Below are 25879 nucleotides of genomic sequence, written 5' to 3' on the forward strand. Positions count from 1 at the left end.
TGACGTTCTGGGTTCAATTTCCGCCGAGGTCGACTCTGCCTTTTATCTTTTCGGAGTCGATAAAATAAGTACCAGTTGAGTATTGGGGTTGATGTGATCGACTATCTCCTCTCCAAAATTTCAGGCCTTGTGCCTATAGCAGAAAAGTTTATTACCGGTCACCGTTTATTAGATAAGCCCTGTTTGCAGTAACGTAGCTAAAGTGTGTTCCAACCGGAGTAACCAATGAGTTTACCGCTTCTTCCTTCCCCCAGGCCCCGAATCCTATACAGCAGTGGTTTTCAACCATCTTTTATCTATGCATCCCTTTGATTACTATTCTATTCTGGAGGACTCCCATCGCCATTCGACCTTTAAAACTAGTTTTATAGATATTTCTTTCGGAACTCGTGTTTTTGTTTTTCACACATTAACTTGTGTTGAACAACGTAAAACGTTAGAGGAGGAAACTGAGCTGTTTCCGGCAAAGAAACATTGTTTTCATGGACACTTAAAATAATAATGTGGATCCCCCAAAGTCTTATTTGGACTCCCTAGGGTCATATGGTCCCTGGTTGAGGACCACTGCCATACAGGCTTATACAGCAGACCAAAACAGTGCTACTCTCGTAAAAGTCTCCCCGGGACGAACAGCTCTCCTTGGCCCCTCTAGCTACGCTACTGCCTGTTCGCGTAGATTTATGACAAAGGGCATTCCAGTTACAACCATTCAGGCTTTCTCTCGGCGTTGTCTATCTAAGACTACAATATTCAAGGTGTCCTACTATCTTTCGAAAACAGTAGGATGTAATATCAGAAAGATTTGCTGGTTGTTTCTAAAGGTTTGAACGAGCACACAGAGGTTCTTTCTAAAGGTTTGTATAAGTCCCAGTTCTTAGAATTGTTTTGTCCCAGGTCAGTTGTGACTGTCCCGTCTTCTTGTTTTTCAGATTCAATTTGTTTGGAGTCACGTTATCCAATATGCTCATCTTCAAATCCGTAAGGAGTGATTTGAAGATTTGGCTATTATGTCTAGCTGGTTGACTAATCACGTAGATGTTAGCTCCCTCGTTAGCTTGTATAAGTACCACTAACATTCTGTCACAGAATCGGTCGTGTATACCCTTTTCCTACCGTGAATTGGCGTTTAGTCAAAATGAGAAATCATTCTTTTGAGAAGTTTCACGCACATTTATTTACTTACTGGTTAAAAACGTACCTATTTTAAAATATAGTGGAAGCTAGCTACGTGACGTCAGTGGGAACTATGTTATAGCCGTCATAAATAGCATCTTACTCTAGTCTAGCTGCTTGCCAGAACAGAACCAAATAGGATTCTGCGAGGGCTTCTCATTAGTAGTGACTTGTTCAGATATATATATATTTATATTTATACCCACCCACAAGAATTTCGAATCGCATTTCGCCTGCTTCAGCTCTTCCTCACAAATGTTTGCAACTAATTAATTCATACATCACCGACTTCTTCTACTCACCCCTCCCCATCCGAGTTAGCTTCGGTCTGGTTGGATTTTTAGGGTTTGTGACCATCTCTTGTGACTTTTAATGTAATAGTCTCTGCTAGATTTCACAAAATGATTACAGCCCGGATGAATGGATTCCCTTTTTACGTCGAATAATCGTCAACTTCTAGAAATATCTACGAACAGTATTCTTTCGAACTTAACTCAGAGCGAGAGAGATAAACGAACGAGATCTCTCTCTCTCTCTCTCTCTCTCTCTCTCTCTCCTCTGAATAATATCAACAATAATAAAAGAACGAAGGAGGATCGCTAAACATGTCATTGACAATCAAGGCATATATCCTTTCAGGTCGATCTAAGACTGATTCCGTTGAGATACGAAGGTTCAATGTATCGGACAATACTGTCAGGAACTACCACCAACTTGAGGATAAAGTATATGAAGTGTTTCCTAGTTTGAACCGAACTGGAATCAATTTACACTGGAAAGGTAAGTTGTTTTCACATCCCAGCTTTGCTACGGTCCTTCTCTCTCTCTCTCTCTCTCTCTCTCTCTCTCTCTCTCTCTCTCTCTCTCTCTCTCTCTCTCTCGCTCTCTCTCTCGCCCTCTCTCGCTCTCTTCCTAAACTTTGTTTCTACCCAAACAAAGTTTTAAACAAAAATTTAATTATAGGTTTTAGTCGTCCATAAAGAATAATAGCTGTGTGTGCAGCGGCGGTGAGTTTGTCTGGAAGATATATTACATGTCTTTATTCAATCTCAGACAAGAATGAATGAAGAGAGACAGAAGGACAGGAAAAAGAAAGAAGATAAGCGGCGATTTAACTATTTGATTTGTGTTCCACATCCCAAGAGATGGACTTTTTGGAACGATCGAACGAACACATGAAGGTAACCACGAGAGAAGAAGCGAACTAATTGTAAAGTTGATGTTTTGTTTACGTATGTGCAAGTGTGTGTGTTTATACGTTGGTATGATTGCGTATGCGTGAGAGAAAGAGAGAGAGAGTATGTGTATGTGTGAGAGAGAGAGATTTTGTTTTGTTTTTCTGTGGATTTGAATTAGTATGACTGTCGGAGAGAGGGTGCGTTATTTTGACATACTGGTATGTGTGTTGTGTTGTGTTGTGTTGCGCAGTTTCCTCCTGTGCTGGGGTGTATGTAAATATCCTAGTACACATCTATGAGTGTGTGCTTGCGTGTGTGTGTGTGTGTGTAGATGTGATCGTGTCGGTGTTTGTTACCTGTATATAGTTATGTCTCTCTATGTGAACATGATTGTTTGTTATAGTTGGTGTTTCTGATTAAATGTGACGACTGTAACATCAAATAACGAACAGTGAAGCAGCGGTGGGGGGGGAAGAAAAGCAGAAACAAATGGAATCAAACAGAACAGACATCTGTTTGGTTTATGTCATTATTGTTATTGCAGGAGACCTGTAATGGTTCCAGTAGAATTTCTAGCAAATCTGGGAAAGAGTTGGAAAATGTCTGTGTATTATGTGTGTGTGTGTGTGTGTGTGTGTGTATTGTGTGTGTGTGAGAGAGAGAAGGGGGAGAGAGAGAGAGAGAGAGAAAGAGAAACTGCCTGTAAGAGTTTAAACGAATTTTTACATAAATGTGTGAATACAGATATATATAGTGTATGTATATATGTATTTATACATACATATATATATGTATATATATATAGAGAGAGAGAGGGGGGGAAGAGAGACGTATACAGATATATGTACATAAAAATGTATGTATATATGTATGTATATATATATTTATATACATTTATTTATATTTATTTATGCATGCGTATGCATATATATGTATGTGTAATGTATATGTGTGTGTATATATATAAATGTGTGTATATATGTGTGCATGTATGCACATATATACACACACATGTATGTATGTATGTATGTATGTGTGTGTGTATGTATGTGGTATGTATGTATGTATGTATGTATGTGTGTTGTATGTATGTATGCGTGTAATATAGAACTGTTCGATTTACAGGCGTAATATAAAAAAGATTCGGACTTTCAGTTTAGCTTCGTGTAAAAACTTTCAGCCTGGCAAAAACCTTCACTATCGTTTGTCGAAACTATTCTGTATAAGTATAGAGTGTCGAACAAAATGCTTTGCGGTGTTTGTTCCTGCTCTATACGTCCTGAGTTCAAATCCCGCTGCGGTCACCCTTACCTTTTACCCCTCAGAGGGTCGATAAAATAAAGGGCAATCGATCTTTCGGTAAAAATCGATGATGTTACGAGTAAATGTACAACATTGTTTTTCATATGTTCGACAAAGCAACTAACGTCATGTACTAAAACCGAAACATTACCAAATAAAGTACGAGTCTAGCACTGGGATCGGTTGTATCGGCTAAAATCTCCTTTTCGAAACTGTGAGCCCTTGTTCCTTAATCAGAAACCATTATTACGGATATAAAAAAAAATATTGCCATATGTACGCGTATATGCGTGATGGAGGTGGGGGATTTATGCTACTGTTGTATATAACCATTATTAAACATTAAACTGGAGGATTCCTCAAACTTATAGCAATCTTTAGGGCCTTAATCGAAAAGCTAAAGGTTGAGAACGTTGAAGTTATTTCCCTTATTTCTTTATATATATATATATATATATATATATATATATATATACTTTATTTTAAGCAGCAGAAAATTCAACAAAATCTGTTACTCTGAGTTCTCGTTGCCGTTCATCAGACAGTTTTTGCTAGTTTTTTCTAGCAAAAACTGTCTGATGAACGGCAACGAGAAACTCAGAGTAACAGATTTTGTTGAATTTTCTGCTGCTTAAAATAAAGCATATTACTCTACCACTGGTATTTGAGTACTCTTTTTTCCACCTTGTTTCACATTTATGTGTTTACTCCGGTATATATATATATATAGAGAGAGAGATTTTAAACACGTATGAAGTGAGTGCTTGTCTTCGAAAACATAATGTGTTTCAACTCATTATATTATACATGTAAGACCCAATAATATATATATATATATATATCCGTTAATGAGATAAAAAAAAAAACCATAGGCTGTGAAGATTTTATATAACATTTATAAAATAGAATGGTATTACAGCTGTTTCCAAGATATATTATTATCCATTCATCGGAGGACGGTAGAGGTAATGTGTGAGAGAGATGGTTTAGCAATAATTAATTTAGATAAGATATGAAATAGAGAGTGAAATGGGGGGGATGAAAATAGATGTGAGATATGGAGGGATATTGCATTTGTAGATCTATTATTTAGGCAGAATGGTATACATATAAGATTCCAATACCTTGTGAGTAAATTGCAATAGTATTTAAAATTGGTCATTCCAAGTATAGAGTTTGTACACAGTGCTATTGAAAGTGACCTAAAAGTAGGGAATGTATTTGTTAGGTCAAATCGAAAACAGGAAGAGAGGAATAAAGAAAAGAGAAAAAAAGAGAAGAAAAAAAGAAGAAAAAAGAAAAAACAGGAAGAGAGGAATAAAGTAAAGAAAGAAAAAAGTAAAAAAGAAAAACAAGGAGAGTGATAACAAAGAGATGAAGACAGGGAAAGTGTACCAGTTAGTGGTCAGTCAAGATAACTACTTTTAGGTCACTTTAAATAAAGCCCTTCAATGGCAATGTGTACAAACTCTATACTTGGAATGACCAATTTTAAATACTATTGGAATTTATTCACTCAGCTGGCAAAATGGATAATCTTACGACAGACTGGTATCCTGTTCAAGGGTGGGGAATATATTATACCCTACTCAATCCAGGAAACCGGCTTTATGGGCCTATGTCTCAGGAAGGCACTTTGATACGGTTTGTGATCGTTATACATATTCCACGTAAATACTGTCCCCTTTCTATACCTAAATTTGATCTAAGTCAACTGTTTGTGAAAAAAACACTTCCCGATAAAATCTAATATTATTGAAACGTGGCCGTAGTTTCCACCAGCTGACCTTAAGAAAGGATCCACTTCTTATTCCAGTGATTTTTTTTTTTATTAACTTAGCGTTAACCTGAGGAGGAAACTGCAAGCAGCAAGGGAGATAACTCATTTGTTTCTTTTACTGACTTTTGAACACACATGCACACATACATGCACACACACACACATGCACAGTTTTGTCTTCAAATTGCGAAGATGTCTTCAGTGAAATGATTTTCAACTTGATGCGTTTCCCTTGGGCAAGATATATATGATATATTATACATGTATGTATGTATGTACACGTATATAAGTCTTTATTCAGTTTATTTCAAGATTTCTTGCCAATAGAGAAACCTAGATTCAAAGCTCCATTGGAATTTCAACATCAACAACAGGGTATTTTTGTTTTTATGTATGTATGTATGATGTATGTATGTATGTTGTATGTCATTATTCAGTTTATTTCAAGATTTTTGCTTGTATGTACGTATATATGTATGTATGTGTATATGTATGTATGTATGTATGTATGTATGGATGTATGTATGCTTGCATGTATGTATGTATGTGTGTGTGTGTGTATGCATGTATGTGTTCTGTGTGTGTATTAGTGTATGTATGTAGTTAGGAGAGGGAGTATGACAGGAACAAGAGAAAGGGAAGTGTGAGTGGGTGGGTATATTCATAAAAGGGATGTCAGAGCAGAAAAGTGATGAGGGTGGGTTGTATAGGGAGTGGGGTTATGGCCATCTTACATTTTAAGGCTGAGTGCAAAAGGAAGCTGGGAGGTAGGGAGCAACAGATTAGACAGGTAGAGAGAAATAAGCGAAGAAATCTGGGAGAGCCATTGAAGGAATGAGAGGTGAGGGGTCGTGGAATGGGCCAGAGGGTGAGAGGAAAAAGATGAGGTGTATTGAGGGGACAGAGGAGCTATAGGGAGAGAGAAAGGAGATAGAGGGTGGGGTGGGGTGGACTAGTTGTGGGTGAATGCAGTGAGGTATAGTAGAATGCTTGGAGGTGGAGTAGAAGTAAAGGGGAGAGCAGGGTGTGGGTATAGAGAAAGCATCCCAGATGATGAGCAGTGGAGGGAGGGCTGAGAGAGGGATAGGGGGAGTAGTGGGTGCAGCGGGGGAGGGGCGAGGTTCAGTGAGAGGATGAAATGCTAGAGGGCCCCTAGAGGTGTAAGGGTAGGTAGTGAGATAAAGACAATAGGAGGCATTGGGTGGCAGAAGAGGCACCTCCAGGAGGGAATGTGTTGTTGTTGTTGTTGCTGTTGTTGTTAGTACAGCAGGCCAGGTACAACAGATGAGATGGGGGTAAGGGAGGGGCTATCCCTACTGTAAATTGTTGCTCAGAGTTATACTAGAAGACACTTGCTTAACCCATTCCTTATTTTGAGATGCTCTGTTTTTCTCTCAATTATTTTAATGGTTCTGGGTTCAGTCCCTATAGTCTTCTACTATAGCCTTGGGCTGACCAAAGCCTTGTGAGTGGATTTGGTAGACAGAAACTGAAAGAAGCATGTCGTATATATGTGTATATATATAATATATATATATAAGTTTAACAATTAAGGATAATCTCTTAATAAGGGATCTTAACAAGAAATTATCGGGGTAGCTAGCGTGAAAAACCTCATAAAAGAAAAGAATTCGAAAATAATTTTTTCTTTTGAACAAATTAATATAATCTATATTGTATAGGGGCATTATTACACATAAATGCCTCACACTAGGAGGGACAAAGTCATTACTACATTGGTAGTAATGACTTGTCCCTCCTAGTGTGGGCATTTATGTGTAATAATGCCCTCTATACAATATATATATATATGTATATGTATAGTATGTATGTATGTATGTATGTATGTAGTATGTATGTATGGTGTGTGTATGTGTGTGTATAGAATAAGTACTAGGCTTACAAAGAATAAATCCTGGGGTCATTTTGCTCGACTAAAGGCAGTGCTCCAGCATGGCCACAGCCAAATGACTGAAACAAGTAAAAGAGAGAGAGTATAACAAAGAATTTAGTAAAATAACTTAGTTATCATTAAGCTAGTTTTAGGAACATTAATTGTGACTAAGGTTTGGTGAAAGATTTTAATTCAAAACTTATGAAAATATGACATTTGTACTACAGAGCCAGAGTCAGTTTCAGCCAGGTTGGTAACAAAAGGGTTAAGATGCTGCGCAGTGAAACTGAACTCAAGACCATACACACATCACATGCACACATGTGCACACACACACACGTGCACACACACACACACATATATACATACGTCATCTTCATTCCCATTTGAAGTTTGTCTTCATATATATGTGTTTATATATATATATAACCCATGCTAGCATGGAAAACGGACGCTAAATGATGATGATGATGATGATATATATATATATATATGTATATGTATAACGGAAGTATTGTATGTATGTATGAGTGTGTGTGTGTAGTAGGTAGGCAGATAGGTAGGTAAGTAGGTAGGTAGTTTGATAGTTATCCACCCCCTTTAGGCAATTCAAATACAGAGAAAGCATATACACAAAATAACAGCTGTTGCTTTAGTAAACCCATAAGTTTTGTCTGTTCATCCATGCTGTGCTGGGTAAATACCACCAAAGGTAAATACAGAAGAACAATCACTTTTTAACTCCACCCAAGTCCATCTGCACTATTCCAAAGAGAGACATTGAAAAACCCCAATGTGGTCGTCACTTGACCTGCTAGAAATAGAAGCTAAGTCTCCCTTAGATTGCTATTTTAATAAAAAGGACACATTGAATAATGTAGACCTAGAGACAAGATAGTTATGGCCAGAATAGCTTTGATCACGTGTGTGTCTGATCAAGGTTGACCTGGGGCTAAATAATATCAACTACTGTTGCCAGATGGGGATAACTCTATCTACTGGAAATATCAACCATGTCTCACTCAAATTACACCCTCATTTTAGTAAAGGGTAGCAGCATTAAAAATTTCTTTGTTATCTGACTGCCAGAGATTTCAAGGATAGAATTAGTTACATGCCAGACCCTAACCCCTCCAAAAGAACATGCCACTGGAAAGTGTTGTGGTTCATGCTTCCCTTCTCTTAAGTGTTAAAACCCGAGTAGGTAAGATTTTCCTTAGCTTAATAGACAAGTACTTCCCCTGTACAAATAGGTTCATTAAAATATTTAATAAGCACACCCTGAGAATTTCCTTTAGCTGTACAACCAATGTAAAAAAGATTTTAGTAGGTAGACCCATACCTGAGACACAGGCAGGATGTCCATGTAGGGGTAACTCAATGTGTCCACTGAATGCTCACTGTAATACAGAGGTTGTTGTATATGAGGCAGAAGCGACAGCAATAGGACCAAATTGGCAACCAAACATACAAAGTCCCCTTCAGAATCCACTATAACAACCACAAGTCCTCTAACATCCTGGAGAGATGTAATGCCACAACTTTGGCCAAGCACATATGGTCATTCAAAGAAAGCACTACCACATACAGAATAAAGTGGAGGATTTTAGAGTAATGTAAAGCATACTTCAAAAGCAGCAGGAAGCACAGATCATGCCTGACTGAGAAAAGAGTGATTTTAAAGGACTCCCAGCGCCCAGGCATCTACCTGAACAGCAGAAGTGAAATTTTTAGTCTTTGCCCATATAAAAGGTAGTACAAACTACATAGCTGCATGTCCCATCATGACTATAATTGCCAGACCCCCAACTTCGGCCCTCCATCATTACCTGGGAGTCCAGCAAAAAGTTTGACTAACGCACCTACTAACAAACACACATGCTCCAACATGGTGGACACCTACCCAATAGCTTTTATCCACAACCTCCTTGCACACACAAAAGGCCCCACGAATTTAACCAATACATAAAAGAAAGAAAACACACTAATGAATACAGATATGTAACACCCCACCCACCCACCCATCCCTGACAAAGGCTATTCATATAGCACCACTAAATGCATTCCATTCCCACAAGAATACCAACCTTAAAGATACACACATTTGCCAAAAACCTTTTTCCAGAAAAATCCCACCAACTTGCAACAAAACCACTCCCAAAGATGATGCTTTTAATTCCAAGTGACATAGTTCTTAACTTAACCACTTTTCATTTCAACATTTTTTCATTGCAACTACAAGCTGGATGTGTCTATTAAATCTCTGAAAATAGAGAGTAGCTGCTATATTTCATTTCATAATGGCTACCTCTGAAGAGTGCAGGGTTACATAATTGAACTTTAACCTTACACTGCATTAGTGTGAAACTAATTGGAAAGATCAACCGTAATGGATATCTAATACTGTACACTTTGATTAATATACCCACCCTACTGACAGATATACGAGTGCATTTGTTCCTGACTTATGGACTCTTATACAGTTTGCACATATATATACACTAACAGCTAAGCCCGGTTTCACCCGGTCGGTTTGGATGATGTGGCTGTAAAACCTGCTCTGTGGAAGCATTTGACTTGTTTGGGCATGCTTTTGTTAAAAAACAATTTTAGAATGACTTTTTTCTGTCAAAATGCTAAAGATAACTGACCAACAAAAAAAAAACAACCAAGAGCAGCCAAACCCAGCAAGCATTGCTGCTGACCATCTCTTCGAAGTGTTATTTACCTAAATTCAGTGGAATACATACACTGGTATTCCAAAATAGAAATAATATTTCTAAATCTCTCTAAAGGCTGTTGATAAGGGGCAAATACCCCGAAACTAGTCTGTAGATGCCAGACCAGCAAGGGGAAGTGGCTGACCTCCCCTGTTCGAAGGTTATAATGGACACAGGTTCGTGTGTCACATAGCTAGCTAGAGGCGATAGCGTCTTGGAGCTAATCAACGGCAGCATCCGCCCTATTTTCCTGGAATGCCATGTTAGCTTGGCAATAACTATTAACATACATACATGTATATATATATATATATATATATATATATATATATATATATATGAAAAAACAAGTCAAAATAGAAAATGCTAAAATAATTTTATAAAGAACATTTCAGTACCGGTTTCGGTCATTTTGAGACCTTTTCAACTGTAACGATTAAATAATTAAATTAGAAAAATTAGAAGAAAAGTTTTTTTAAAGGAATATTTCTATAGTAGTGTTCAGATATAAGTAGCATTCTGCCTTTCTCTGACTCCCTTGTTTGCACTGGTGCAAACAAGGGAGTCAGAGAAAGGCAGAATGCCACTTATATCTGAACACTATACAAATATTCCTTTAAAAAAACTTTTCTTCTAATTTTTCTAAATTTAATTATTTAATCGTTACAGTTGAAAAGGTCTCAAAATGACCGAAACCGGTACTGAAATGTTCTTTATAAAATTATTTTAGCATTTTCTATTTTGACTTGTTTTTTTATATATATCAACTCGTGTGTCCCTTTTCACCCTTATACATATATATATATATATTTATATACCGGAGTAAACACATAAATGTGAAACAATGTGAATTTCTGCTGCTTTTAAATAAAGTATATATATATATATATATATATAAATATACAACATGCTTCTCTCAGTTTCCATCTACCAAATCCACTCACAAGACTTTGGTCAGCCTGTGGCTATAGTAGAAGACACTTGCCCATGGTGCCATGCAATGAGCCCAAAACCATGTGGCTGAGAAGCAAACTTCTTACCACACAGCCACACCTATTGTATAATAATTATTTCAACTATAGATACAAGGCCTGAAACTTTTGGTAGGAGTGAGGCTAGTCAATTACACTGACCCCCAGTTCTTAACTGGTATTTAATTTATCATTTGCGAAATGATGCAAAACAAAGTCAATCTCAGCAGAATTGGAACTAAGACCATAGAGACAGATGAAACACCTCAAAGCATTTTGTCTGGTGTGCTAACAATTCTGCCAGCTCACTGCCTTAATCTTATTGTATAATATTACCAACAGGAGTGTAGCTAAGGTGAGGCAAGCAGGGCACATGCCCTGAGTGCTACTTTGAGGTGGGGCACAATTTTGGCCAAGATCAACACTTTTTGGCTGGAGGGGGGGTGCAATTTTGACACTTGCCCTGGGTGCCGTTTACCCTGGCTATGCCCCTGATTACCAGTCTAATTTTCTTCAATTCACACCCAAGTGTTTTTGAAAAAAGAGCACATTTGGCAATGTAATCCAAGACTTATTACGGCTGTGTGATTAAGAAGTTTGTTTCCCAACTATACTGTCTTGGGTTCTATAGTCCAAGGCCAATCAAAGCCTTGTGAGTGGATTTGGTAGAAAGAAACTTACAGAAGCCTATCATGTGTGTGTGTATGTGTGTGTATGTGTGTGTGTGTGTGTGTGTGTGTGTGTGTGTGCCCATGTTGAGGCATCACTTGGTTGTAAATAGGCATCATTATCATCATCATACAGTTAGATTCTTCATTTCCAATCTTTTGTGAAAAGCATGTCTGACCATCGGAAAAATATTACCTTAAATGGAAACAGGTGCAGGTTGGTCACAGAACAGGAATATGGCTGTAGAAAATTTGCCTCAACAGATTCCAGCTGACACATGCAAGCTTAGAAAAGTGGACATAAATAATGATGATGATGAATAAAAGATGGAATGGTCAAGCATGACCCTAGGTATGCTATATGAAGAGTGACTTGGAACTAAGCAACAACACATATAGTGCCAACCAGCAGCATATCAGGAACAGGACCACAAGGGTAGTTGTCCTGTGTTCAAAATTTTTAGGGGTGCAAAACTTCAGAAGAAAAAGCTATAAAATAGCAATAATAAATAAAAAATATAGCACACTCTGCCGTCAGTACCTGCTTTGCCCTGAGGCCTGACAACCCACTCTGTGCCACTGGTGCCTACAACATAGTTAGTCAGCCTGCTAGAAAAAGTAAGTATATGTCTTTCAAATCTTACTCTCTCACCTTAAAATAAAAAGCAAATGACATATTCTTTTCTACTTTAGGCACGAGGCTCAAAATTTTGTGGGAGGGGGGCCAGTCAATTAGACTGACCCCTGTATGCAACTGGTACTTAATTTATCAACTCTGAAAGGATGAAAGGCAAAGTCAACCTTGGTGGAATTTGAACTCAGAACGTAAAGATAGATAGAATAAAAGCAAATGACATATTGAGTAATATAGTCCTTTATACAGCAAGTCAGCATAAAGGACAGGATAGTCATGGTTAGAATATTTCAATCATAGGTATACTGGATCAGAACTGGCCTAGAGCTAAACAACAACAACAGCATTACCATCAATACCATGCCACCAACAGCAGCACACCTTTTATTTCAATCATTAGACTGTGGCCATGCTGGAGCATGGCCTCGAAGAATTTTAATTAAATGAATCGACCCCAATACTTATTTTTAAAGCCTGGTACTTATTCTATCAGTCTCCCTTGCTGAACTGTAAAGTTATAGGGATGTAAACACAGCAACACTGGTTGTCAAGCAGTGGTGAGGGATAAACACACACACACACATAATTGTGTATGTATATATATATATATATAATCATCATCATCATCGTTTAACGTCCACTTTCCATGCTGGCATGGGTTGGATGGTTTGACTAAGGACTTGCAAGCCAAGAGGCTGCACCAGGCTCCAATCTGATATGGCAAGGTATCTACAGATGGATGCCCTTCCTAACACCAACCACTCTGAGAGTGTAGTGGGTACTTTTATGTGCCACCGGCGTGGATACCAATCAGGCGGTACTGGCATCAGCCACAACAGTGACTTCTCTTGACTCAACAGGTCTTTGCGAGCACAGTTTATTGCCCAATGATTGAAGGGTACTCTTAAATGGGCCAGTTATGCTACACTGGCATAGGTCACAGCTATGATCTCACACATGCATACATATATATATATATATATGAGCGTCCAATAACACTATACTTGTTCCACGTCCTCGCGTTGTTGTGTTTTCATGTTTGGATTACATACATGCATGCATGCATACATACATACATACCTACATATATACACACACATATATACGACGGGCTTCTTTCAGTTTCCATCTACCAAATCCACTCACAAGGCTTTGGTCGGCCCGAGGCTATAGTAGAAGACATTTGCTCAAGGTGCCACGCAGTGGGACTGAACCCGGAACCATGTGGTTGGTAAGCAAGCTACTTACATACATATATTTATATATAACTTATGATGGAAGTAAACAAAGTTTGCTTTAGAAGCATTGAGATGTATTGAAAGATACAGAAATAATTTATTCTCAAATGCATGATAATACTAATAAAATTGCATGAACAGGATAAAGTATCCATATATTGCAGAAAAATACATTACCGGCCAGATGGCTGGCTGGCTGGCTGGTAACGTATTTTTCTGCAATATATGGATAGTTTAACCAGTTCGCGCTATTTTATTAGCATTATCACGCGTTTAAGAATAAATTATTTATGTAGCTTTGAATATATATATGTATATATATATATGTTAAGGATAATTTCAGATAGGCTCGATAATTTATTTATACATATATTCTGTCATAGAGTGATGCATATCAGTCTTTTAAATATTACCAATGTATCAGTCATTAAAATATTAAAACATATTAAAAATTCATGAATACACAAATACATAAAAATCTAATATACATATATAAATATATGAGTGTAAATAGGTTAGAACAACTTTGTAAAAGTTATTAAGAATAAAAGTATGCCCTTACAAAAAGGTGAAGAAAGTAAAATCTTCCAAAGAGCAATTAAGAGAACGTCATAGCATTGCGGTTGGAATATTTCAAAGATCATCATCATCATCATCGTTTAACGTCCGTTTTCCATGCTAGCATGGGTTGGACAGTTCGACCGGGGTCTGGGAAGCCAAGAAGCTGCACCAGGCTCCAGTCTGATCTGGCAGTGTTTCTACAGCTGGATGCCCTTTCTAATGCCAACCACTCCGTGAGTGTAGTGGGTGCTTTTTACGTACCACTGGCATAGGTGCCAGGGGAGCCTGGCAGCGGCCACATCAGTTGGTGCTTTTTACGTGCCACCAGCACGGAAGCCAGTCAAGGTGATGCTGGCATCAGCCACATTCGGATGGTGCTTTTTACGTGCCACCAGCACAGGTATCACAACTACAATTTCCATTTGATTTTTATTTTGACTCAATAGGTTTCCTCAAGCACAGCAGGTCATATGTAAATAATCTGAGAGAATAAGTAATGTTGTTAAGGTAAAATGTTGATGGAAATCCTCTTACAGTTGTTTCAGGGGTACAGTAATCCATAGATTTAAGGGTGTTTTCATTCCGAAAATTGGCTACTACTTCCTTCATCAGAGAGTTTCTTATTCAGGATTTCACCTATATATATATAGAGAGAGAGACAGAGAGAAGTTATGAGAGGTAATGGTGTCAGTGAGACCCAAAGGTGTCAGGTAATGCTGAATAAGTGCTATGAATACACCATAGTTAAGTTCCAGGTTCAGTGATTATGCGAATAAGGGGTCCAACTTTGGTCATATATCAGCGTGTGTATATAAAATTTTTTTTTCCGTGGTGAGATATAAAACCAAGGCTGTGTTGATTTTAGAACATTTATAAATAGAAGGTCTTACAGCTCTTTCTAGGATATTTATTATATCCCTTCATTGGAGACGGTTTGAGAAGATGGTTAAGCAATAGTTAATTTAGATAAGATACGAAATAGAGAGTGAGGTGGAGGAATGAAAATAGATGTGAGATATGCAGAGATATTGTATTTTCATTCCTCCACCTCACTCTCTATTTCGTATCTTATCTAAATTAACTATTGCTTAACCATCTTCTCAAACCGTCTCTGATGAAGGGATATAATAAATATCCTAGAAACAGCTGTAAGATCTTCTATTTATAAATGTTCTAAAATCTACACAGCCTTGGTTTTTTATCTCATTACGGAAAAAAAATTTTATACATATATTTATATATATATACATATATATAGACAGGCTTCTTTCAGTTTCTGTTTACCAAATCCATTCACAAGGCTTTGGTCAGTCCAAAGCTATAATGACAATAATAAAAGACACTTGCCCAAGGTGCTGCGAAGTGGTTGGGAATAAGACTTCTTACCACCAGCCACCCAAAAACAACAACAGCACAAGCAACGCTCCATACTACCAACAACATCACAACAAAAGGGAAAACAACACCAAAGAGCAATCGTTCTTAGCTTTTTTGTTTTTTGTTTATGGAACACTTTCATTCCTATTTTGTTCAATTGGACCCTCACAGCCATTTGATGTACATAAAAAAAAACCCTGCTGTGTTTTTATAATTAAATAATATCAGGAATTCTTTTATTCTTTTACTCGTTTAAGTCATTTGACTGTGGCCATGCTGAAGCACCACATTATTTTTTATAAGTCTGGTTCTTATTCTATCGGTCCCTTCTGCCGCTGTTAAGTTACGGTGATGTAAACACAACATCAGTTGTCAAATGATGGGGTGGGGAACAAATACAGACACAAAGACACACACATTAATATACACATATATATATATATATATACAATGGGCTTCTTTTAGTTTCCTTCTACCACACTCACAAGGCTTTGGTCAGCCTGAGGCTGTAGTAGACAATACTAACCCAAGGTGCCAAAAAAATTTTAATATTTGATGTAGCTTGCTTACCAACCATATGGTTCTGGGTTCAGTCCCACTGCATGGCACCTTGAGCAAGTGTCTTCTACTATAGCCTTGGGCCGACCAAAGCCTTGTGAGTGGATTTGGTAAACGGAACCTGAAAGAAGCCTGTCATATGTGTGTGTGTGTTTGTTTGTTCATGTATCTGTGTTTGTTCCCTCACCATCACTTGACAACTTGGTGTGTTTACTTCCCCGTAACTTAGCAGTTCAGTACAAGAAACCAATAGAATAAGTACTAGGCTTACAAAGAATAAGTCCTGGGATCGATTTGTTTGACTAAAAGCAGTGCTCCAGCATAGCTGCAGTCAAATAAATGAAGCATATAAAGGAATATTATAGAAGTACAACCAATTTATTGCAGATAAATTTTAGCAAAAAATCTTATCTGGATTCTCAAGGGTTGCATGGATCCTGGTTGCAAAACGCTGCATAGAGGAAGCTTCTATGTGGTTGCATGATCTTCCTGAAATAACAGCATAAAAGATGGTATCGTCAAGGCTGAAATAGGACTGCTGACCTGGGACTAAACAGTAACAATGAAATACTACACCTCCAAGAACAACATCACACCACACTTCCAACAACAGCAACAGCAGCAACAATAACAATACAATAATTGCCTTAAGCTATTGACAACACCTCTTTAGAACCAAACATGCCACAGCTGTTACAACCATCATCATCACCCTGTAACACCACTACCACTAGTAGCAGCGCTACCACCACCTCCACCACTACTACCAGTAGCACCCTAACCAATGCTACTACTACTACTACTACTACTACTACTGCTACTACTACCACCACCACCACCAGTAGTAGTAGTAGTAGTAGTAGTAGTAGTAGTAGTAGTAGTAGTAGTAGAAGCATCATAAGGCAGCGAGCTGGCAGAAACGTTTGCACACCGGGCAAAATACATTTATGAGTTCAAATTCCTCCGAGGTCGACTTTGCCTTTCATCCTTTCGGGGTTGATAAATTAAGTACCAATTATGCACTGGGTTCAATGTAATCGACTTAATCCCTTTGTCTGTCTTTGTTTGTCCCCTCTATGTTTAGCTCCTTGTGGGTAGTAAAGAAATAAGAAGAAGCATCACCACCATCACCAGTAGCACCATAAAAAAAAACACCACCATTGCCAGTACTACCACCACCACCACCATCATCACCAACACCTACACCACTACAATCACCACCACCACTACCAGTGTCACCACCATCACCACCACCAACAACACCAAAAACTAACAGCACTACCACCACCACTACTACTATCAGTAGCATCACCAAAACCAGCACAGCACCACCTCCACCACCACCCCAACAGCACCACTGACAGTATTATCAAAAACATCAGTACCATGAGCCAGCCATGTGGCCAGGTTTGGTATATATATATATATATATATATATTTGGTATACATATCTGTTCCCAGTAATATGTAGGTGTAAATAGTAACTAAATATCCTTACTGGTGTATTATTACAGTCTAGTAACTAACTTTCACTCCTCTAAAAATTTCTGGCCTTGTGCCTTTGTAAGAAAATTTTTTTTCCTTATACACGTACACACACACACACACAGAGAAAGAAAAACAGATACCCTGAGAGAGAGTGAGAGAGAGATATTTATATCTACAATTATATGTTTTTACCCAGTAAATTTTTACAAAAAAATACAATGTTATCTATCTATCATCTATCTATCTATCTACCTCTCTATCTATCTATATATCTATTTATTTATCTGTCTATCTTATTTCTTTATTACCCACAAGAGGCTAAACATAGAGGGGACAAACAAGGACAGACAAAGGGATTAAGTCGATTACATCAACCCCAGCACGTAACTGGTACTTAATTTATCTACCCCGAAGGATGAAAAGCAAAGTCGACCTCAGCGGAATTTGAACTCAGAACATAAAGACAGACGAAATACTACTAAGCATTTCACCCAGCGTGCTAACGATTCTGCCAGCTTGATCTATCTATCTGCATACATGTATATATGGGTGTGTCTGTGTGTGTATGTATATATATGTATGTATATACATACATATATATATATATATATATATAAATAAAAAATAAAATAAGCAACAAGGATATCCAAAGGCAATGCAGATAATGATGCATTACCTCCGGATATCCTTGTTGCATATTTTGATTTTAATTACCTTACTTTGAAATTGTATGGATAATACCGTACTAAATTCTGGTGCCTCAACTTAAGTACCATATTCATCTGAATCTAAATTTTTGCTGAACTCATCTACCATACCCAAAGTATATATACCACACTCCAGGGGAAGAAACTAGAAGTAGTTGATAGTTTCCACTACCTAGGTGACCAAGTTAGTAATGGAGGTGGAAACTCAGAGAGTGTCACCACTAGAATACGAATAGCCTGGGCAAAGTTTAGAAAGCTTACACCCCTACTGGTGACAAAGGGTCTCTCACTCAGAGTGAAAGGTAGATTGTACGACGCATGTGTGCGAACTGTGATGCTTCACTGTAGTAAAACATGGGCTGTGACTGCAGAGGACATGAGTAGGTTTGAAAGAAATGAAGCTAGCATGATCTGCTGGATGTGTAATGTCAGTGTGCACACACTGCAAAAACCTGACAAATAATGTGAGTTCATGGCTGTTTCCTGCACCAGTTTCGCATAGCCCCAGCCTATCCAAAGTACCTTGGATTGCAGAACGACCTGCTTTGCTTACCTTGGATCGTAGGGTGACCTGCTGTGCTTGAGGAGACCTATTGAGTCAAATACATCAACATCAAAATAAATATCAAATGGAAATTGTAGTTGTGATACCTGTGCCGGTGGCACGTAAAAAGCACCATTTGAATGTGGCCAATCCCAGTGCTGCCTTGTCTGGCTTCTGTGCCAGTGGCACGTAAAAAGCACCCACTACACTCACGGAGTGGTTGGTGTTAGGAAGGGCATCCAGCTGTAGAAACACTGCCAGACCATACTGGAGCCTGGCACAACCTCCTGGCTTCCCAGACTCCAGTCTAACCATCCAACCCATGCTAGCATGGAAAACGGATGTTAAACGATGATGATGATGATGATGATATATCATCATCATCATCATCATCATCATCATCATCATCGTTTAACGTCCGCTTTCCGCGCTAGCACGGGTTGGACGGTTTGACCGGGTCTGGGAAGCCAGGGGCCGCTCCAGGCACCAGTCTGAATCTGGCAGAGTTTCTACGGCTGGATGCCCTTCCTAACGCCAACCACTCCGTGAGTGGATTGGGTGCTTTTTACGTGCCACCTGCACAGGGGCCGGAGGGTCCGGCATCGTCACGATCGGATTCGAGCATTTTAACGTGTCAGCGGCACGGGGGCAACGAGGTCCGGGGTACTTTGGGGATTGGGGTATTTTGGGGATCCAGGGTACTTTGGGGATCCGGGGTACTTTGGGGATCCGGGGTACTTAGAATGGGTAGGGGGGTACTAGAATGGGTAGGGGGTATGTGGAATTGCTGCAGAAAGCAGCCCGGGTCTTTGTAGTCACAGCATATCTCCAGAGATCTCGGTCCTTCGCCATTGTCTCAGTGAGGCCCAATGCTCTGAGGTCATGCTTGACCACCTCATCCCATGTCTTCCTGGGTCTACCTCTCCCCCTGATACCTTCAATGTTTGGAGTGGCACTTCTTCACACATCTCTCTTCATCCATCCGCAGCACATGACCATACCATCGCAAGCGTCGCTCTTGCACACCACATCTGATGCTTCTTATATCCAGCATTCTCTCAGGATACTTACACTCTGTTTTGTGTGTACACTGACACTACACATCCAGCGGATCATGCTAGCTTCATTTCTTTCAAGTCTACGCATGTCTTCTGCAGTCACAGCCCATGTTTCATTACCGTGAAGCATGGCAGTTCGCACACATGCATCATATAATCTACCTTTTGCTCTGAGGGAGAGGCCTTTTGTTGCCAGTAGGGGTAGGAGCTTTCTGAACTTTGCCCAGGCTATTCGTATTCTAGTGGTGATACTCTCTGTGCATCCACCTCCGCTACTAACTTGGTCTCCCAGGTAGCGGAAACTATCAACTACTTCTAGTTTCTCTCCCTGGAGTGTGATGGAATCTGTTTTCTGAGTGTCTGTTGTGTCTATTGTCCCTGTGCATCTGCCGCACATGAAAGCTATCTTATCTGTTAATTTCCCTTTAATGTTGCTGCACCTCTTATGTGTCCATAACTTACATTGGGTGCATCTTATGGAGTTTCTACCTGTACCTTTCCTACAGGTTGAGCAGGGCCACCTACCCAAGGGGATGTGTGTGAGTACCTCTTGCTGCTTACTAATACTTTGGTCTTTGCCACATTTATTCTAAGGCCCTTTGATTCCAAACCTTGCTTCCATACCCGAAATTTCTCTTCTAGTTCCGGTAGTGATTCTGCTATGAGAGCTAGGTCATCGGCATAGAGGAGCTCCCAGGGGCATCCCGTTTGAATTCCTCTGTTATTGCTTGAAGTACTATGATGAACAAAAGGGGACTGAGGGCTGAGCCCTGGTGCACACCTACTTCTACTCGGAATTTTTCACTATATTCGTTGCCAATCCTAACCTTGCTAACAGCCTCTCTGTATAGAGCCTGTACAGCCCTTATTAGCCATTCTTCAATCTCCAGTTTCCGCATCGACCACCAGATAAGGAACGGGGAACCCTGTCAAGGCTTTCTCCAAGTCTACAAAAGCTATGTAGAGGGGTTTATCTTTAGCTAGGTACTTCTCCTGCAGTTGTCGGACCAGGAATATAGCATCAGTGGTGCTTCTACCTGGTACAAAACCGAACTGCATTTCATATATATATATAATATTTATAGGGAGAGAGAGAGAGAGACATACATGCAAGTGTTCAAAGTATGAAGTTAATTTTGTTATCTGTGTTCCAACAATGGAGCTTTGTATCTTCATTAACAACTAGCTCCCTCCTTACAAGAAGAGAACACACACACACACACACACACACACACACACATTCACACACAAAAGTACAAGCATGTTAGTATTGTTACTTGTCAGATGATGAGTAATTTTGAATGTAGACTTTTGCCAACATTGGTAAAATTAATGAAATTTGATATACATACAATAATTATAATTAACTTTTATCAAATTTCTTGAGGCTTATACAAAATGATGAAATGTATACTAATTTTCAAAAGTAAAATATTTATTACCTTAAAATAAAATTAAACAAATTTCTCATTTGTATATTTGCATTAAATACAGATTATTTTTCTGAATTTTATCAATACAATCACAGTCTACTCAATCAAAAACCTATCTCTGCAAAATATGAACTCCTTCCATAACTACCCTGTTATTTGCTCCTCCTACTATTACTCCATCTACTGTTCCTACTCCTCCTTCTTCTCATTCTCTTCCTCCTTCTCATTCTCTTCCTCCTTCTCATCCTTCTCCTTCACTACTTCCTCCTTCTCATTCTCCTCTTCTTTCTCCTTTTTCTCCTCCTCTTCCTGAATATTCTCCTCCTTTACCTCCTCCTTCTTCTGCTTCTCCTCTTTCTCTTCCTTCATTTTCTCCTCCTCTGTGTTTTTGAGTGTGTGTGTGTGTTTGTATGTAATTTTCCATTACTTATTGCCTATCACCAAGCTTAGTATGTGCTCTCATCATGCTTCTCTTACATTAACTCTCTCTGTATATGTCTTTTACTCTTTCTCTCCTCCCCCCCTTTCTCTATAAAGCATTTAACATAATTAATACAATGACTGAATCTAACCATGTCATAAAATATGAAAATTTGCAAACTCTGGAAGTGCTCTCTTATAAAATAAATAATAATACAGATAGTTACTCTGCTGAAAATATTTTACCTACATTGAGTTAAATAAGAAAAAATGAAAGAAAGAGAAACATTACCTGGTTAAACCTCTGTTCTTGGTGCAGGTAAAAACTCTGGCATCAAAAGTATTCCTTAGAATAGTTAGGGAAAACTTCCCCCTACAATACAATCCGCCAGATCTTTAGTATTAACTCAGTAATCCTCTGTTCTCGGTACAGGTAAAAACTCCAGTATCAAAAATATTCTTTAGAATCATTAGGCGTAAGAGTTGTTGTGTGGTAAGTAGCTTGCTTACCAACCACATGGTTCTGGATTCAGTCCCACTGTGTGACACCTTGAGCAAGTGTCTTCTACTATAGCCTTGGGCTGACCAAAGCCTTGTGAGTAGATTTGGTAGACGGAAACTAAAAGAAGTCCATCGTATGTGTGTGTGTGTGTGTGTGTGTGTTTGTGTATGTGTGTGTGTATGTGTATGTTTGCGTGTCTGTGTTTGTTCCCCCAACATTGCTTGACAACTGATGCTGATGTGTTTACGTCCCCGTAACTTAGCGGTTCAGCAAAAGAGACTGATAGAATAAGTACTAGGCTTACAAAGAATAAGTCCTGGAGTCGATTTGCTCGACTAAAGGCAGTGCTCCAGCATGGCCACAGTCAAATGACTGAAACAAGTAAAAGAGTAAAAGAGAGACAACTTTCCCCTACAATACAAACTACCAGATCTTTAATACTAACCCAGTAAAGCTTTGCTACTCTACTACTCCAAACCTAGCTTTAATAGTAGCTGCATCTAATTGTAGTGAACTTGATAAGGACTGTAATATTAATTATAGGATACCATCAGTCTCAGGTTTGAGAACTAAGACAATACAGAAAAGCAATAGAGCACGCTTAGGTTTGAGCAAGGCGTTAAGACCAAGCTGATTCAAGTAATGTGAATGAACTTTTTATCACAGGAAACTTAAATAATTAGTGTAATAAGATCTCAATCACCAGTTGTAATAGTGAAAGTACTACTATTGAAATGGGATAAATATTTCTTCAAGTATAGGTATAGATGCAGCTGTCTGGTAAGAAACTTGCTTCCCAACCACAAGGCTCTTGGTTCAGTACCACTGTGTGGCACCCTGGGCAAGTGTCATATATGTATTTATGTATGTAGGTATGTATACATATAGATATAGGTATCTGTCTATCTGTGTGAATGTGTTCATGTTTGTTCCCCCATCACTGCTTGACAACCAATGTTGGCATGTTTACTTCCCTGTAACTTTATGGTTTGAAAAAGAAATGGATTGATGAAGTACTAGGCTTTAAAAATACAAGTCCTGGGATTGGTTTGTTCCACTAAAAACACTCCAAGGTGGTGCTCCAGCATGGCAACAGTCGAATGACTGAAACAAGTACGAGAATAAGAGAATATACAAAACCTATACATGTCAGAGGCTACATAACTTAGTGAATCATAATGAATACAATAGGAAAAATAATTGTAAATGCAACTGTAGGGTAGATGAAAATTGTCCATTAACTGGGAACTGTTGTGTAAAAATATTGTTTACAGATATTCCATAAGAACACGTAATGCATGCAGAAAGCTACATCAATTATTTTAAGCAATGCATTTATATACAACACCATTCATTTCCTAACCCTAAATTAGACACTAAGACTCATTTGCAGGACATATATTTCATTTACAGTCTAAGGGCATAGATTATATGATGTAATGGAGTATTATAAATTTAATCAAATACACCAAGGGGATAGGAAAGATTGTCATTTACGTATATGCAAAGCATTTGAGATTTTAAGAGCAAATCGAAATCTATTACATAAAATGAAATTGTAATTCAATACAAGCAGAAATTTACTTGGACTTTTAATTATTGCGTAATATGAAGAAATTTTTAATTACAATTACAATGGTAAAGGATAGAGTCTGTATGATCTGTATTACATTATAATTGTATCCATCTAAACAAAGACATATTCATGTGCAAATTTTGATATTATATTATAAAATCAAAATAGGCTTTACAAGTTATTATTCCCTATTAATACTTTCACTCTGCATATTGTCCATTAATAATTCAATTGGTTATTCTTATTCATACTAAATTATTTATTCATTCTAAGTCATCTTACTCTTTGATATCATCTTCTACTAAGTACATTATATTACCAAATACAACCAAATACACGCATACATGCTTGTATACATGTGTATAAATGTGTATGAATTCATCTAAAATTCTACTTACAAATAATAATGGTATAAATACCATTACTAATCTTGAATAAGGTTTGCATCTAATAATTCCTTACTGCTTTTACACAATATTGCTACATTCACTCAGCCTATCATACTTACAATGATTTATTCAATTGTTCTGGTTTAGTCAATTATTCTAATTTATCCAACTGATGATACTATATTGACTGTTACTAAGTAGTATCATGGTTATTATTCTAACTCTGATGTTCTCTGCTTCGCTATATTATAGTGTAATGTTTTATATTAATGCTCAATCATGCTATTTTTATCATGTTTCTTTAAAATATCTATATCGTTTGCAGCATTGCTAATTGTCCATGAGATTCATTTTATTTGTACTATTGTGTTATTAAGCATTCTAGTTATTGCTCCTAAATATGATATATCGAAATATTTATAGTCATAAAATGAGCATCAGCAGTATATGTATAAGTAATGAGTGCATATATGTGTGTGTGTGTGTGTCTGTAGATATGTATTTTAAAGTGTGCGTTTATGTGGATAGACATATGTGTGTGTGTCAATGTGTGTGCATTTTTTTGTTAGTGTAAGTTTGTGTTTGTGTGTACAATTCTGTTTCATCATCATCATCATTATCATTCAGCATCTGTTTTCCATGTTGGCATAGGTTGGACAGTTTAACAGGATCTGGTGCACTACAGGGTTGCATTGAACTTCAGTGTCAGCTTTGGCATGGTTTCTATGGTTGGATACCCTTCCTAACATCGACCACTTTACATTGTAAACTGGGTGCTTTTACCCTGCCACAAGCACTAGAGGAGTTGCCAAGCAACTTGCAAAACAGGAAAAGGACAAGGAAAGGGGAAAGAGAAAGGCCTTTTTGATTAAGTGGTGGTGGCAGTGGAGGTATTTGAGAGGGAGAAGAAATGATTTTTAAGCTAGGGACAAGCGGGTGTCTTACTATGGAGAAGATACATGGCTACCCCACATTTATATAAGTGGAGGGGCATGGCTTAGTGGATCGGATTCCTCTTATGCATAATTTTTCTCTCAGTACATTAACACTATACATACTGATATTAAGGATTAGTCACACTCACACATGCACATGCACACATATTTATATATATATATATATATTATATACGATGAGCTTCTTTCAGTTTCCATCAACCAAATCCACTCATAAGGCTTTAGTTGATCCAAGGCTTGCCTAAAGTGTGAATCTGACGACGACGTTTCATCATCATGTCTTTCAAAGCTAATTTCACTTGCTCTTTGGAAAAATACTCTGGCCATCAGGGTTTGTATCCTCATCCACTTTTAAAGCGCAAACTGTCCTAAGAAGTTGAGGTTTCACAGCTGCAGTCTTTTGCTTGAAGGAGCCTAAGAGATCCTGATACTAGTCAATTCAATAAACTCCAGTACTTGACTATTAATCTGTTTTAATGATCTTGGCAAAGACTCACAGCAAAGTTAACCTAAAAAGGATCTGAACTGACATAGCGAAGGGACATAACCCCAGTAGTACAATGGTATATTTTAGAATCTCTACCAGTTCCTGCTGATATCCCACGCTATAGTATATTCATTACTACAAATTATTGAACTTTAACCAGTTAATATTCAAATGAAAACCATTTATCATTTCCTATGTGTATATTTTGAAAACTAATTATCTGAGAAGACACTGATGGAGTAATTAGTTTTCATACTATGTTGTT

General features: G+C 38.1%; 1 protein-coding gene across 1 annotated transcript in view; it reads left to right on the forward strand.

Annotated features, from left to right (window-relative positions):
• The first annotated feature begins 1243 nt into the window (after window positions 1-1243).
• LOC115214023 (sequestosome-1) overlaps window positions 1244-25879 on the forward strand; it is a 66045-nt gene continuing 41409 nt past the window's right edge. Inside the window, exon 1 of the mRNA XM_029783048.2 lies at window positions 1244-1953. Within this exon, the coding sequence (XP_029638908.1) occupies window positions 1779-1953 (175 nt within the window). The 5' untranslated portion in view covers window positions 1244-1778. The remainder of the gene's footprint in view (window positions 1954-25879) is intronic.

This window comes from Octopus sinensis, linkage group LG1 (assembly GCF_006345805.1).
Source record: "Octopus sinensis linkage group LG1, ASM634580v1, whole genome shotgun sequence".
Taxonomy (NCBI): Eukaryota; Metazoa; Mollusca; class Cephalopoda; order Octopoda; family Octopodidae; genus Octopus; species Octopus sinensis.